The 17,128-nt window shown below is 43.0% G+C and overlaps 1 protein-coding gene across 2 annotated transcripts in view; it reads right to left on the bottom strand.

The window, feature by feature from the left end:
* The window catches only part of NELFA (negative elongation factor complex member A), a 649,181-nt gene that overhangs the window by 131,902 nt on the left and 500,151 nt on the right, over positions 1-17,128 (bottom strand). For both annotated transcript variants that reach the window (XM_078678606.1, XM_078678605.1), the window contains exon 3: positions 12,403-12,564. In XM_078678606.1, the coding sequence (XP_078534732.1) occupies positions 12,403-12,564 (162 nt within the window). The remainder of the gene's footprint in view (positions 1-12,402; positions 12,565-17,128) is intronic.

The following is a 17,128-nucleotide window of genomic DNA, read 5'->3' as shown; positions in this document are numbered from 1 at the left end:
TTATGTGAAATTGACACTGCAGCACGCTTGCAAGGTCACGAAGTGTGAACTTTGCATAGCGTTCATTTTGCTTAAGGTAAATTACTTCAGTAAAGGCAAGGAAGAGATCGTATTGATCTATACATGTAAATCTTCGATTGAAACGACCAGTAAGAACAATAATTGATTACTTTTCAATTATAAACATTGGGAACTACGAGACAACAAGCAACAAAGTCATTTTATTATATTATTTTAGTTTGTTACTCTAACCTTCTTTCCTTTCAGGATTGCTGTTTCATTAACCTGTAATTCATATCTATCTATACATGTCTGATCAGAACTTAGCTGCGCCACCCTCTTTTCTTCCAACTCCAGGTGAACCTGCAATACCCTGGAAGGAATGGAAGAAAATATTTTTGACTTCCAGCTTAGCCACTGGATCCGACAAATATGGTCCTGTTCGTAAACAGGCAATTTTACTTCATCATTTGGGTGTTGAGGGTCGGCGTTTATATGAAAATTTGCCTGAAATTTCATTAGGGATGGGCAATGGGCAACCAGCCTATGTTTATGATATGAGTATGCAAATGTTAGAAAAGAGGTTCATTACAAAAATTAACACTGGGCTAGAAAGGCATACATTTTTTTGTCGTGTTCCAAAAGAAGAAGAGGATATTGCTACTTAAGTAGCTGCGTTGAGAGCATTATCTTTAAATTGTCAATTTGAAAGTTTAGCTGATTCGCTTATTCGTGATCAGATTGTTAGGTGCACCAACAATAAAAGAGTGCGAGAAAAGTTACTTATTAAAGATTGTACCTTAGATGAAGCTATACAAATTGCTAAAGGTTTAGCGAATACTGATCTATGGAAAAAGGAAATGTCAAAAGATTCTGAATCAAAGGATATAAGCTCTTTAGATTCTCAAGTTCATGCATGTATTAATGAAACTAAGGTTGCAAAAAATGAGAAGTTTCTAAAGAAACCTCTCAAAGCATTTGGAACAACTTCTTTTACTAATCATGTAAATTCACAATTTAATCCACGCATTGTTAAGTGTTATAGGTGTGGTGCTGCAGGGCATATTGCATCAAGTACAAAATGTATGGCCAGGAACGCTATTTGTAGAGCATGCGGAAGAAGGGGACATATTGCGAAGGCCTGCAATGCCAAAACTCAATATGTACATGAAATTGATAACACATGTGAAATTGATCAAGAGTTAATGTTGTGTGTAGAAGGATTACCTATAGAAGGAAGTTCCAATTCTAAAATGATATGTGACGTAGAAGTTGCCACGGAAAGTTCAGATAAACTTGAGAAACCACATTGCCTTATAAGTTGATAGCAAGGATGTAAAGTATCCTAATGCAAAAAATGTTAACATGTTGATTGACTCCGGAAGTTTATACACGTTATCATCTAAAGATATGTATGTTACGTTGTGGGGTAGTGAAAGTGATTTAAGTTCCTGGGATGTACCCGACATCAGAGCAGTAGGCTATGGGTGAAAGACCATTGATATACTAGGGCTTAAGTGGATGGTGATAAGCTTTTCAGGAAGAAAAGTGTATGGGCGAGTTTATCTGACAAAAACAAGGCTCCTATCTATTAGGATGGTGCCACCAAAAAGATTTAGGGATTATGTTGAACCCTAATGCAGTAGATCCAGTTATGTCATTACCCATTCTTAATGTAGATACCTTTGAAGCTAGCATTATGGAAACATTCTCAAATGTTTTTACTGATAAGTTGGGAGGATTCGCTCATAAGATCATTCTCAAGAAAAATGCTACACCTGTCGTTCATAAGGTGAGGAATGTTCCGTATTTAATGAGAGGTCCTCTTCAAGAGGAACTTGATAAGCTGTTGAAATTAAAGATTATTGAACCCATAGAGGCTTCAGAATGGCTCGCGCCCATTGTCGTCGTGCCAAAAGATGGGGGGAGCCAAAATTCGGCTCTTTGTGGATTTACGCGACCTCAACAAAAACATTTGGGTTGAGAGACAACCGTTACCAAACATATCTGAGATGTTGACTGCTATGGGAGGAGGTGTTGTATTTAGTGTCATAGATATGTCGGCTGCTTACCACCAAATTGATTCTAGACACCTTACGTCATTTGTAACACTGCTGGGGGCATTTCGTTACTGCAGAATGCCTTTTGGTTTGGCGCCTGCCTCAGCGGTGTTTCAAAGAGTCATGCAACAAATTTTTGGTAATACGAGCAATGTCTTGTGTTTTCAAGACGACGTGGTAATAGTAGGAAACAATTGTGATCATCATGATAAAGTTTTAACTGAGGTACTGAAGCGTATGGAAAAACATGGGTTGACAAAAAAAGAGAGAAGTGTCAATTAAAAAGAGATTGTGTGACCTATTTAGGGCATGAGATATCAGTTTAGGTATTAAGCCAAAGAAAAGTATTGTTGCAGCAATTAATGACGCTCCTATTCCCCTGAATAAGGAACAGTTGAAGTCCTTCCTGGGACTTGCTGAATATTGTTCCAAATTTATAAATGGATTTTCTAAGATAGTTGAACCTTTAAGAATGTTAATGAAGAATGGAGTTGCTTTTGTTTGGAATGATTCATGCGATCTAGCGTTCAAGCATGTGAAAAAAGGGATTTTACATGCCCCTACTCTTGGCCATTTCAATGTAAAAGCTAAAACTTTTGTCACTGCAGATGCCAATGCAGTGGGAATTGGGGCTGTGTTGTCTCAGGTTCATGACGGGGTAGATGGAATTATAGGATTTGCATCAAGAAGGCTCCAAGGTGCGGAAATTTCATATTCTGTTATTGAGAGGGAGGCGTTAGCGTGTGCTTGGGGGAATCAAGCATTTTAGGTATTTTCTTTGGGGTTTGCCTTTCAGAGTGCGCACCGATCATAAGCCTTTAGTGCACTTGTTTAAAGGTGGAAGAGGTCTGGAAGGTAGTGTTACTCCCAGAATATCTAGATGGATTTTGTCAGTACTGGACTACAACTTTGAGAAGGAATACATGAAAGGATTGAAAAACGTAGTGGCGGATTATTTGTCTAGAATGCCGGTGGATGTGATCAGCGAAGAATATGAGGATGTGGGTGATGGAACAAACATTTGAGAAAGAAGAGTGGGACAGTGCTATGACTGAAGATGAGTCGATTAAGCAAGTCATGAATTGTGTATCCAATGGATGGCCTGAGGAAATTAGCAATGATGTGCATTCTAGAGGATTTCATCACGTTGAGGGTGAGCTAAGCGGAATTGATGGAAAGCTATGGAGAAGGAACAGGTTAATACCACCATCTAAATTGAGATGTAAGATCAGGAGTATAGCTCATGAGGGGCATTTGGGAAGGAATATGACTAAGAGGAGAATACGCCAATCATTTTGGTGGCCAGGGATGGACAGTGATGTAGATGCGTTTGTTAAGGAGTGTTATGCATGTGCAAGGAGTGACAAAACTAAGATTGTAAGACAACCCCCTCTTTCTTGTGTAGAATTTCCTGATCGTCCTTGGAAAAAAATAGCAATTGATTTTCTTGGTCCAATTTCCAAATTGGCTTCTAGAAGTAGATTTTTAATGGTTCTCGTGGATTACCATTCGAAGTGGTTTGTAGTTGAATCTACGGATTGCATTGAGACCACGAAAGTGATTGCTTTCATGGAGAGAGTTTTTGTTAATTAAGGAATACCAAAGACTTTGGTATCAGACAATGGTGTCCAGTTGGTTTCCAAACAGATGAAAGAGTTTTTACATAAAATGGGAATCTCATGATAAGGTAGCGCTATTCAGGCCACAGGCTGACGGACTAGTTGAGAGAATAAATCGATTGTTAATGGACAATATACAACTCATTAGCGAATGGATTGGCATGGTCAGAAGAATTGAAGAAATGTGTGGTCATATAGAATCACACCACACTCGGTTACTGGAGTTTCTCCATTTGTTTCTCTCAAGGGTCGTGAGCCAGGTACCAAAGAGGTTCCAGGGTGGTTGAAAAGTAAGGAGTGTGTAACAATCTAAAAAACAATCTAAGGATGGAGCCGATGCCCATGCGCACTATCACCCAAGGGAGGAGTCACCAGTCTCGTGACTACAAAAGACTTCTCCAGGAGAAAAACAAGTGCAATCATCCGAGCCCAACACCAGATGGCGATCTATTCATAAATGTACCATCTGCAGCCCATATGCCTCGAACAAATAAATTGTCTGAATAGTACTTTCTTTGCTTTTTTGATATCAGACTTGTATAATCCGTTAATTCTCTGTAGGCGAAGTTTGTTTTGTTTGGAGTTGGTTTTGAGCCAGGCACGTTGGAGCTTTCGGATGTTTTTATTTTATTCCATTTATCTCTGCAGGTCTCCAAGGTGGGTTTTATGCCATTTATCTCTGCATGTCTCCAAGGTTTTCTTTTGTGGTTTTGAGTGGTGTCAGGATATCAAAAGCTTCCTGTAGCCACTAGTATAGCTTAACAGAATGTATTGTTGCCTGATTTACACTGGATGTTAGTTGTGTTTTTAAGTGTTCCAAATTTAGTTTGTAAATGTATGTATACTTTTAAAGCGCACTGCCGCCCCATCTCGGGGCATCCTGGCGCTGTATACCGCTGTGGAACCCATCCTGGCTTTCCCTGTGAGATACCCCCTCCAGGGCACCCCCAAGGTGAAGCCAGGCATCCCAGCGCTGTTGGGGCTGTTGTGGAGATTAAGCAAGCTATTGCCCAGAGTTACAGAGTGGGACCCATGATTAGAGTAGGCACCGAGGTGAGAATTATCGAGTCCAAGGACATTGAGCCCAAGACCCTGCCGCGTCGGGAATTGAACCCTGGTCCCGGGCCTGACCTCTGCTTCAGGGTCTGCCGCTTCTAACCAGTGAGCCACACTTCTCCACTGGTTCCACGGTCGAACAGTGAATGCACGTAAGGTGGTTTTAGGTGAATCGCTTAGTATTGTTTTATGTTGGAAAGCAAGCAAATGGTGGTCTGACCATATGACTGGAGTTATAGTTTGAAATGCAACAGGTTAAGTTTATTTGCATAGTCAATAAAAAAAACATTGCAATACAAAGAACAAAGTTAAAACAATTCTACATTTAAAAAAATTCATTTAAGTCTTTTTTTAAAACCAATACCGCAACTTAATAGACATTCTCCTAGCCAAGCAGTTTTTGATTCAGCTCATGCTGGTATTTAGTTAAAATCCACTGCTTCCCGTCACTTCTTATGCCGGAGTTCAATGAAAGTGCTGAGAGTATTAAGTGCTTGAGAATTTTTAATAAAGTGACTTAGTGCCAAGCCCAGTGGGAACAAGTAAAAACAAGCATTTACAATGCAATAGGTCTCGCAACTGCGAATTTTGGAGTTATTGGCATTGTAAATGGCAAAGCCTATAAAAAAATTAAAAGCCATTGTTATTTACAATACCGAAGCAACACCTATTGCATTGCATAGCGCGTGTCTGTTACTGACCCTATCTCGTAAGTAGGGATGGTGCTGTGCAGGTGAGAGCTGCAAGGTATGTAGTTTCAACGTTACAGGGTTAAATACCACCACTGGTGCGGAGTGGGGTGTAGGGTGACAACATGCACAGAATTATGTAACTTGGTCGGGGAAGGTGATACTCAAGGTCCACGGTCAGACAAGGCTTGGCCCTTCTCTTGGATTCACGCTCTCATCCCCGAATAACTATTGTTGATATTTGAAAGCATAATGTTGTACAAAACTATTACCTGAGGACATGAGGTTTACTTCTCAGAGAATGGGGGAAAATGCATCTGGATAAACTGTGCCGTTTCCTAAAGATGCAATGTAATTGCTTTTTCATTTTTGGGGGGATTCAACTAAAGCAAACATACAGTTGGCATCTTGAGAAGATCGAAGAGGAGCTGACAAGTTTCCGAAAGAGCAGTCAGAGCCAGGAACCTCATCACAGTCCATTGTTTAGCAATATTCTTCCATCGCTCTACTAAATGTTGAATGAGTATTTTTAAAACTATTACATACAGGCTGTAAATCTTAAACTTAGCATGTAAGTTATGTGAAATGGGTTTCATATATACACCCACAGATACCTTCCATCCGTGCACGTACCTTCCATCCGTGCACGTCATAATTGAAGAATTAAGGTATGAAAAAAAGATGCAAGTTTATTACAACAAGCTATAATCGTGGTTTGGGAAAATATAGCCAATACCCACATTTCCATTCTTGTACATTTGCATTGTATCCTAGATTAATCTGGCCTTTATAAAATTACTTCCTTCACACCCTCGTGTTCTTGGTTAAAATATACAATTTGCTTTGCAAATCGTTATACGTGTGCATTTTCTTTCAGAAGAAGAGTCTGTGTACTGCATTAGGTAATCGAGCACTCTGTTAAATACATGGGTCTCAACAGAATTATTTTTTTCTTTTCATCTATCTGTTTACATACTCCATGTTAAATGCATAAAAGGGTTAGTAAAATCCCTGCTTTAAAAAATGTGCCACCTTTAAAATGATAATATATTTGGTTAGAAGCGTAATCCTTTTTATAAGTGTTTTTTCAAATGTAAGCCCCTGTGTTTTCCGATTTTCACTAGGAAAAAACAGATAAAGAAGCGGCAAAGGCTGAGATGGAGAAGAACGAGGACACTGCATTTAAAATGATAAAATGTATTAAAAAGTGACACTTCTATTCCCATATTCTTGGTTTCCCTTTTGATTGGACTGTTCTTAAAGTTTGCCAGCTTACATTTCGCGTAATGGGTTCAAGATTTACAGCCTGGTTTTAATAGTTTTAAAAATTCTCATTAAACATTGTATATATTTTGTGTCTACTTTTGAGTGCCCATATTTTTTGGGAATAAACTTCTTTGCATCTGTAAATAGTCATTGCTATTCGTAAATAGTATTGCTTATCGGAACAGATTTCAACATGTATTTCTGCCCGTTTCACCCGCTGACCGCGGCGCGAATTCCGCTGTGGTGCGGGCATTCTAATCAGAGGGCGGGGTTCAGATGGCCCCCGGCCGTCCTCCACACATGCTCACCGTCACGTGGGTCTGCCGCAGCACTGAAGGGGTTAAAATCTTCAATCCTCGGCTACCGCTTCCAAGACTTCAAAAAAAAAAACTCTTCGATCTGGTTAATACTTGCTTAAAAGCACACGCTTCGATGTGTTTACTGGTTAAACTATATTCCTTTTGCTTTTAAAACAATGTGTTTATAATATAAAATGAATGTATAAACGGTTTTAAAAAGGGATGTATTCCAATTCAAATTTGTAATAGCATCTTTAAAATCATGCACCTAGTTTTCTAAAAGAGTCTGTGTAGTCTTTATGTTCTGTCAAAGCTGAGAACTCTTAGGCACCGACTAACTAGCAAGATTACGCCCGATCGTAAAAGGGAGATTTTTTAAATTCTTTGTTTTTCTCTGAGAAACAAATATTTAAATCTGTGAAAATCTATGTTTTTTAATTGAATTGACAGCGAGAGAGATGCTGCCCCTCCCACACCCCTATCACACATACCAGTGTAGCCTTATCTCTTGGAACGGCACGGAACGGAACCAGCAGATTCCTCCAACGACCCCTTTGCACCAGCGCGCTGGACAGCGCATTATGGCGCGATGTACAGGGCCATGCGGTAAAGAGCCTGCGCTCCGCTGTCCCTCGCGGATTTAAAAACCCATTCGGGAAGAGCCGGCCTGTGTGCCACCCATAGAGAGCTTTGCTTCCCGGCAAAGTGCGTGGATCGATTCTTACAGAACAGTCTCACAGTCGGCTCATTGATCAGGGCACAGACGTGACATTTGTGCGCTCGCACTGCCGAAAAGTGAGAGTTGAGCAGGGGTCAGGAGACACACAAATCGCTTGGTCTCATCAGTTTGCTACTTGTGGCTGTATGGAGTTGGTGCTCATCTCCGAGTGACAGGAAGAAAAACACACACTCCAGCCACGAGAAATCGGAAAGATGACGCTTTTATTAAGAGATGCGCGGGCATAGACCATTTGGAACAGCAAAACTGAAAGTAAGTGCACATGCGCGAGGAGCTTTGATTCGGAACATGAATCAGGCACCCGAGGCAGGCTGCCAATAACTCCAGAGAAATTTTACAGCATGAAGTAGATAAGATGCGTTACGATTAATTCCTACTGCCAACAAATTGAATGATGTCATAGATTGGAGAAATTGCTTTCCGTGGCTGCTGAGGCCTTGGTCTACAGTCGAGGCACGTTCGGTGGTGGAGAGCCGCTCGGGCCTCAGTGTGAAGGGTGGAGCCTGCAGGCTTTATCTTTAGGGGGGTGGAGAGGGCATCTATTTCTAATTAGCATGGCCACGCAAAGACTATGCTAATTAGAAACAGATGCCCCCCCCGCTAAAGATAAGTGCTTCACGACAGCCATGAAGTGGACGATCCAGTCCGGATGGGCCGTCCAAAAGGGAGAAAGGGCAGTGACCAAAAGGCATCCTTTTCAATGGGAGGCCAGCGTTTAGCCCTCAATGGAGCCTCCATGATAGAAGCAAAAATTTCATCTAGGCTGTGCCCAGCGATATCTGTACGTTTGTGGACAATTTGATGCAGGTTTAATGCGTCTAGGCCAGTGTTTATTGTTTTTGGATGGGGCACATTGGGTTTGTCAAACCAAATGTTGAGGTCACCCATAACGAATAGGTTGTAGTTTATTGTTATTAGGTTTGAAACTGTGTCTAGAAGTGTGTCTGGGTATGCCACCTTGCTAGGTGGAGGTCTGTAAAGGAGCAAAGAAGTTACAGGAGGAAGACTGTAGGATTACATCTGGTGAGAAGAGCCTCTTTATGGAGATGTCGTCAACTTTGGAGATATGTAAAGTTTGCCTGACCACAACAGCTAGGCCACTTCCTTTTTTGCCTATACGATTTTGGGTGATCGATTGATAGCCTAGAGGAATGGCTTCATCCAGGACTGGAGCCACGTCATCTCCCAACCTTGATTCAGTTATGAATAGTAGGTCTGGTTTTGCGTCAGTGCGAAGGCCGCAGATGTGATGTTTGTTTTTAGAGAGCGATCGAGCATTTATTAGTAGACAGTTTAGAGACTGTGCTTTGGTGAAAGTGAGACTTCATTTGTAGAAGAGTGATCAGTATTGTGTGGGTTTGTAGCAGGTGAGTTTTTAGTGCTGGTATTCGCTGATTTGAATAGCAATTGTGTAGCTGTTCTGTAACATGGTCCTCATCCAGCAGGTTAAGAAGGCATTTTGATAAGTCTGTGTGCATAGGTAATGGAGACGGTGCTTGAGTGTAAGTTGGTGTGCTGTGTGGTGTTGTTTTTGTGGTGTAACCTTGCTGTGTAGTGGACATGTAGAAGCACAGTTGTGAAGAGTGGCACGTTGCTTATATTGTTTGCGTGTGTTTAGGGAGGAAGGTGTACGAGTTAGGGGTGGTGGTGCAGCATGTGGGTCATGAGGTAAGGTTCTAAATTGTCCAATGGATGAGAGGCGGTTAGAAGAGAGTTGATGTGTTGCTGTATGTGTGTTAGGTGTGGTAGAAGAGAGAAAGCTTGGAACTGTAGTTTGTTCATTTGTGTAGTTTGAAAGGTGGGTGTATGATTTTATTTTGTAACTAAGTATTATGAGGTGCTGCGCTCAAGAGATTTTGTTGTGCGGATATGTTTTGTTTTTGAGGAGTAGTGAAAAGAGGTGCTGATGTATTTGTTTTATGAGATGGATTTGTTGGTATAGTATTGTTTGTGAGCGGTAGTTGTAAGGAAAAGGGGGTGGTGATGTGTTTGTGAATAGAGTATTTTGTGTGTAAGAGGGGATGAACTAGAATTAAGAGTGTTTGTCTTAGACTTGTTTTCTGCAAGAGTTAAAATGTGTGGTGCCGTGGAGTGTATGTGTTGTGCAGTTGTGTTATTGTCTTAGGAAGAATGAGGGTGTTGGTCGGACAAATGATGGAAGGCGGAGTATAGGTTTGTTAGTGATAAAAGGGGGTCTGTTAGGAGTAATTAGAGTGGGGAGTGTGTGTCTGGATGTCTATGATGTTTTCCCTATCTTGGTGAGGGTCTGCATGGGTGTTACTATAGACAACTCATTGTGTTCAACATTTTCATGTTGTGTATAGGCAGTAGGCTAGTAATTATGCAAGTGTTAGGCTTTACATGCTATGATCCGACACTGGTCATAGATATTTAAGCCAGAGGTCCTGGCGTACTATAAATAACGAGCACTAGACTTGCTGCCCTTGGATAATGTATTGTTGGAACAATAGTAGTGAAACCATTCCCACGATGAAATTCTTCCAATTCATTGAGGTGAAGGGCAGCAAGCAGAAATGCCGATAGCTGACTTCTATGTCTTTGGATCATGTGTCACACCTGAGAGGTTTTAAGTGAATGCAATAGGGTGTCCATTTTGCTGAAAAACGCCGGAACCCCAACACGTTCAGGATGGCGACACCGTACAGTGTTTGAATAAAATGTGTGAAGAGTCGGCCCGGTTTATATTGGAGCAGGTTTTTGGAGAATATACATTGTTTTTACTGTAATTTTATTAGGGAAGTAAACTTCCAAACCGCCTTTTTTTTATATTACATGTTTTACCCTAAAAAAAAAAAAATCACGTCTATTTTAAACTCCTAAACCGTAAGAAAGAATATTAAACCCTGCAAACCTTTCCCATTCAAAACCCCTAGCATCCCATATTTACACAAACCTATCCTTAACCCGAGTCCTACAGTGTGCATACACACACACACATCCCCCCCGTAAACACATCCCCCCCGTAGGTAGTTCTAGTTGGAACCTAGTTTCCATAGACCAAGCGTTTTTTGTTTTGTTAAGAAATTTGACGAATCTTCACAAAATGGTAAATACTCGGAATAAAATAGTTTACATAAATCAGACAATTACATTCAAAGGCACACACCAACATGTTTAGTTTTTTTTTTATTAAAAAAGCATGCCTATTCTGGGTATCTTAAAAGGTTTTAAAACTGTCAGTTTTGGTTGTATTTTTTGACCTCACTACGTAACTCCGAAAACAGTTCGTTCGATTAATAGCCCAGCAGGACAGATTTGTACAACACAAATGCATAATGCAAGTAGTTCAGCAGAAGGAGCTGGCTGTAAGACTCAAAATATCAGACCGTATAAAGCGAAATAAAGTATTTGGGACTGTTCTGTACTAGAAGTGCCGTCAGGAAATAACTGCTGTTTTGCCACAAGGTCTGTGGTGAATACGAATTTGCAAGGATTAATAAAAAAAAGTTAACGACAATGAGTTATTTTTATGGTGTTTAAATTACAATTAAATATGAAAGTTTTTTTGAATGCATCTGACAAAATACAGTCCATCAATTGGGGGTGCTGATACCATATGGATAAAGTTTTTACCTGAATAGAGTAATCGACAACTGAACGTGACCAGCTAATGTTTGGCAACGCATTTAGCCATGCATGGCACCAAGCAGCCTCTTTATTTGGTTACTGTTAATGACTTGAGCCAGAAACAATTTTATCGAAATTAGCAAATTAAGTTAAACAAATGAATACTTACGCAAAAAAACACTGCTGGGACAGAACTGTAATTCCAGTGCATCTAGACATACCAAGATAGCCAGCCTGAGGGGAATAACAAGCACATACATATGCGAGGGAAGCAATGTTGGTGACTGGAGCGGAAACAAGCCCCCATTGGGAGTAGCGGTACTAATTTACTAAAATCCTGACCAAACACAAATTTTGTTAATAGAGGACCTACCCACGCATAGCTGTAAGGTCAGATTGTGACCAATCTATTAACCCCACGACGCCTAGAAGGGGAAACACAAGCACACATTCTTCTGGTGGTTTACACATAGGAAGGTGAAGTGTATGAAGGTCATAGCTTTCTCTCATTTTAGTCTCCGCTGTACTACGACTCCAAATGAGCCTAGCAGGCCGAAGCACATTAGTCTCATTGATACATCTATAGAATACAGCGTCTAGTGTCACCAGAACAGGTCTGCAAAATCTAAAGGACCACCAGTAGGTTTACCAAACTGATCAGCACACAATGTAGGGAGAGGATGAGATAACAAAATCAATATCAACACCTGCATCAAATATCTTTATTTGTATCAAATGAAGCGCCCACAAGCTCCATAAAGGGGGTTACATTTCTCGAGTTGATGACAGAAAAGATCACGTTTGGGTACACCTCAGTTTGAAATACTTTTTTTTTTTAAAGCAAACTTAAAATAAAATAACTCAAAATAAACCCAGTCGCATTACCTCCAATAACTGACAAAGTGATGTGGAATTTCGAACTAGTTTTATGAGGCAATTTCAATTTTCCACTAAGTGACTTTTCAGTATTGCAATTCTAGTATTCTGAGAAGATTAATAAAAGTCAAATGTCAGCTTAAAGGGTAATCTTTTAACACAAACTCACCGCCTGCAGCAATGCATCGAATTGGGAGATATTAAACTTACACTTCTGCAGCAGCTCTGCTCGAAGAGTGGCACTTTTCGGTTTTCTTTTCAGCTGAAAGTGTTTCACGGCGGGCGTGAGAGGTCCGGCCAGCGTCGTCAATGCATTTTTGTTCAAATACTGGCACTCCAATGGCAGCATGGCTGAAGCCTCGCATTCACTCACTGCAGGAAGACAAGAGCGAGTGGTTATACATTCCATGTGGTTCTCATTGATGCTCTGCACACAATGCAACTGAAGTCCCTGTTCTAGACTCTCAGATCGTCCAAACCTCGACAGCGCTGTTTACTGCTACGGACCGGGAGTAGTCCAAACATTGGAAAGTATTTTGGCGACTGCGGCCAAAATACGGTTTGTTTTACCATACCATTCCTTGTCACAAGGTCATGACTTTCCCGGTCCTGGAACGTGCGGTTTTATTTAATTCGTCAGGAGTCTGCGTTCCTTTGGCTCGCTGGAAATAGTGTTACTCTCAGAATTACGTAATTAACTATAAGAATGTCCACACCGCAAAAGTGGTGTCCTGGTGGGGTGGGAGGGGGGGGGGGGGGGGGGGGGGGAGAGCTGGGAATCCCAGTGGCTGTACGGGTGTATTTTTTGTTTTACATTCAAAGGTTGCTTATTCGTTGTTGTACTGTCAGGTAACCCCGTCAACTCCAATTCTAATGTTCCCTTTATTGCAGCTACTCAATTACAGCTGCACAGAATGATGCAATCCCAAGAAAAGCCTTAGATGATGTAACGCCAAGCAACCCGAGGCACTCAGTGATCCAATGTAGACACACTTTTACATATGCAGCATTTAAGATAAGGCAAGGATCACAAATGTAGGGAAAGTGCACCTAGGAAGCAGTTCGGGATCAATCAGAATAAGTAACACCCCAAGTCGTTGGTCAAGCCCATGCTTAAAGAGCTGGTTTATAAGAATATATACACACAAAACAAGCACTGGTAAAGCCAGTAGGTCTGCTTAGTTTAGAACCGAGTCATTCTTCAATGATTAGCGTGTTTGTCTGTGTTTGTGTGGAAGGGGGAGTTCGAAAGTGATAATCAGTTAATAGATGAGTGAGTGAGTGCATGGATGAATTGATGCACACCAGTTATACAAATCTGGTAAGCTGAGACCTCAGAGCAGTAACACGGTTTATAAAAATGCGAAGAATTACCAGTATGCCAGTGCAAGCATTACACCGAAACTGGAAACCAGTTTGGCAAGAGCGCCAATGACATACATTGGAAAAAATGATTGTCTCTATGCTGGTGCAAGCATTACATCGGGGTAGGCACCACTGTTCAACAACGCCAACAGTATGGCAAGAATTTCCGACATAGTGCCGGGGTGTGTTCTCAACACCAGTTAGATACACTTGCTGAAGAAGCGGCGCGGAAAACAAACTGATGCAATGAGGTCTGTTGCAAATGCAACACACTCTGCTGCCCTTCATGGGTACTCCGCTTTCCACTCAAACCACTTGGGCTGAGAGCCAGCTGCTACGGTCCGGCGGTTCTATAGAAACGGCAAGTTAAAGCCAAGCAATCCAGAAAGGGAGTGATGTTCCTTGGCAGCTACTCCCTCTGACAACCCACCGACATCTAGCACAGCCTGCTGCTAACACCAAATATAACCATAGGGGCTGGAAGTAGGGGTGCTGCAGCATCTCCAAAATAGCCATGCTGGCGTTCCGCAGGCGCATGAGCATTAAAGATGCCTTTACATTTTGTTTGCACGTGGTCACATTGGCTATGCATTCATAGACCGAGGTCAGACGCCAGTCTAGACTACTGATAAACTGCTGCTTTTTTGGGTTTCGCCTGCCGAAGGCTGCGCTCTGCGCAGCTCTTCAGCGCAGGTGAAATCCTATGTCGTCAATAAGGACTCCTGGAACGTCCCCCGGCTCTCATTGGTTAGCTCCATAAATGGAGGCTAGCCATTGAGTGCCGGATCTGTCCATCAAGGCTGGACCAGATTCGGGGGCGTTCCGGAGATTTTTTGCCAGGGCGGAGTTACGTTTTTTCCGTTCCCTCCCCTTTCACTGAAAGTGAATTCAGATGCGCTGTCCATTCCCACCCCCTCAGTGTGCCTTTCCGCCCCCCCTTGCTGTCCTGTGCACGTTTCCCGCCGTCCGTGTCCTCTCCCGCCCCCTCCCGCCGTCCGTGTCCTCTCCCGCCCCCCTCCCGCCGTTCGTGTCCTCTCCCGCCCCCTCCCGCCCCCTCCCGCCGTCCGTGTCCTCTCACGCCCCCAGCGAGTGCCCACCTCACGATTTCTGCCCGCCTGCCTGCCTAGCGAGGGCCGCCGCGCTGCCCGCGGCGACCCGGAAGTACCTGGCCGGCCGGCCAATCCCTTCGCGGCCGGCCGGAAGTCCCGCACCCGCAGCCCGGGGGAGGGAAAGGGAAGCCTTGCTGTTTGCCGCTTCCCCCTGCCTGGGGGAAGCCTTTGCCGGTGCAGCATAAATCTGGAGCGGGCCGCACTGAACCTTCTGGATACCTGCGCAGTATGCAAACAGAATATAACATCACGCGGACCCTGCTTGCTACCCTGTTTACACTCCTTCTGTCGCCGCTGCCTGCCCCCACCGGAGCGGTACGTCAGCGTGCCGGCTGGGCCTCAGCAGCCTCTGCCCTCCCCGCCGGCCCAACAACCGCAGGGCGCCCGAGCAGCGTCGGATCCGCCCAGCACCCAGGGTGAGTCCCTGAGCTTTTTGTAATGCAAAATTGATCGCGATATAACGGGGTGAACGTGGCGATAAATCGCGATAGTCTATTAATTAGCTATTATATTGAGGTTGGGTAGATGGTTCCTGGACAGTTTGTTCAGTCAGTATGGAGGGGATCAGGTGTGCTTCTGGGGTTATGATTGGTGTGACGCTATAGTTAGGATGAATACTATATGTGTTCAGCGCCAGGAGTTGACAGGGTAGTGGTAAGTGATGTGTGACATAACTTCGTGGAGTGGTTGACGGAGTGGTTTTTCGGATTCTTTGTTGGCCTGGTGGCGATGGTAATGGTCGGTAGGCACGTAGTACTAGTTATAGGATACTGCTCGTGTACCTTAGTGCCACTCCAGATGCTGAGTGATTTTTGATCCATTCTGTCTTGGTCTGTGTCTTCGAGTACAAGGTACCCATGCACCAAGCCTTCCTGTTGACTTATAGGCTGCGTGGGGTCTCCAAGTACAAGTGAGAACTGCGGGTTACGCCTGCCCCTCCTCGCCCTGGTGACAAGTCGTCGATTTCTCTGGACGGCATGCGCGCGCGACCATTGCCTCCAGCAAACACACAGGGTGGCATGTGCGAAGTGAGAGTCGTGGCTGAGCTGTGATCAGAGCATGCACGGAGGGGGCGGAGAGTCAGTCTGGCGAGCAGGGGGAAGCCCAATGCTGCCCGCACGACAAATCACTGCAGACTTCTGTTGTCTCAGTCCTAGATGAAATTAATAGAATCGAGGGGGACGGGGGAGGCAGAAGAGGACTTGCCACCCCTACGAAACGGGAAGCTTAATTGAGCTCCAGAATTTTGCCTAACTTTGTGCTTTCCCTTTCTTTGACACGCGATTGTTGCGAGGGGAATGACACTTGCTCATCTAATAAGTTACAGTTTGTTTTTTGTGACGGTAGAGCGTTTCAACAGGCGGTGGAAACGCTTGTCATTTGACAGCCATAGTCTGCACGTTTTTTTTTCTAAATAAAATGTTATTTGATTGTGGTTTAATTACACTAAAATACACATTGGTAAGCCATACCCTATCCATCCCTGGGCCCTAATAACACCTTACTGTAGCTAGCTGCCACCCTGAGCCGACCCTAAAAACGCCTTACTGCCCCTAAACACTTCCTATGAGTGACCCTTAAAACTCCCCACTCCCCGCACACTGCCCACGCATGAGGCCTACAATCTGCCCACTGCCCCTGCGCACTGCCCCTCTCTGAACACTAAAGGCACTTTTGTGCAGTTTTAAGAAGCACAAACTTGGCCACGGCAGTTGGAGCCCTTGGATTATATAATAGAGGGGAGGAGGCATGTTTTTTAGGCCCAGGGAGATTATGTGATTTTTTTTGTCAAGAATCACACAGTATATTGGCGCAAGGCGTTCAGCTGTGCTATTTGGCACCCCATTTGTAGGGTGATTAGATTGAGTGTATTTTACCGTTAAAGGACCTAGCACACTAGTGTAACCAGGTGCTGTATGTAGCACACGGACATACCAATAAAGGGAATTTAAACTGCATAGCTGCGCTGCTCTAACTTTTCCAAAGGCGAAACCATTGCATTGTAAATGCTTGTCTTTTAATAGGGAAGCTGGTCTTTACTTTTTCGGACTGCAAAGTTACAGGATTATGTAAAGTAAAATATATGACAATTTTGCTGGTGTAAAAGGAAAGGGTGCAGGATGCAATTTTCTTCGACAACACAATTTAAATACTTATAAACGACCTGTACAAATATTTTAAAATATGTTTTACTGAGCAAGCTATATAGCACACTAACGAAGTGTGTAAAATGGATCTCAATTAATATTTGTAATTTGCACAACACCAACTAAAGTGTCTCTCTTTTGATCCTATTAAACATTTTGTTTCCATCACAGTTCAGAATTGGAAAAAGTGCTATATTGTGCTTTGCCCAACAGCTTTTTTTTTTTAGTTTTATGTAGCGAGAACTAGACCCGAAGGAATCCGAGCACTTTACATGACCGCCAGTTGCGTTACAGACTGACATTCATTTTTTGTTA

This window comes from Lissotriton helveticus, chromosome 2_2 (genome assembly GCF_964261635.1).
Source record: "Lissotriton helveticus chromosome 2_2, aLisHel1.1, whole genome shotgun sequence".
Classification (NCBI taxonomy): Eukaryota; Metazoa; Chordata; class Amphibia; order Caudata; family Salamandridae; genus Lissotriton; species Lissotriton helveticus.
This window is presented reverse-complemented; position numbering and strand designations above follow the sequence as displayed.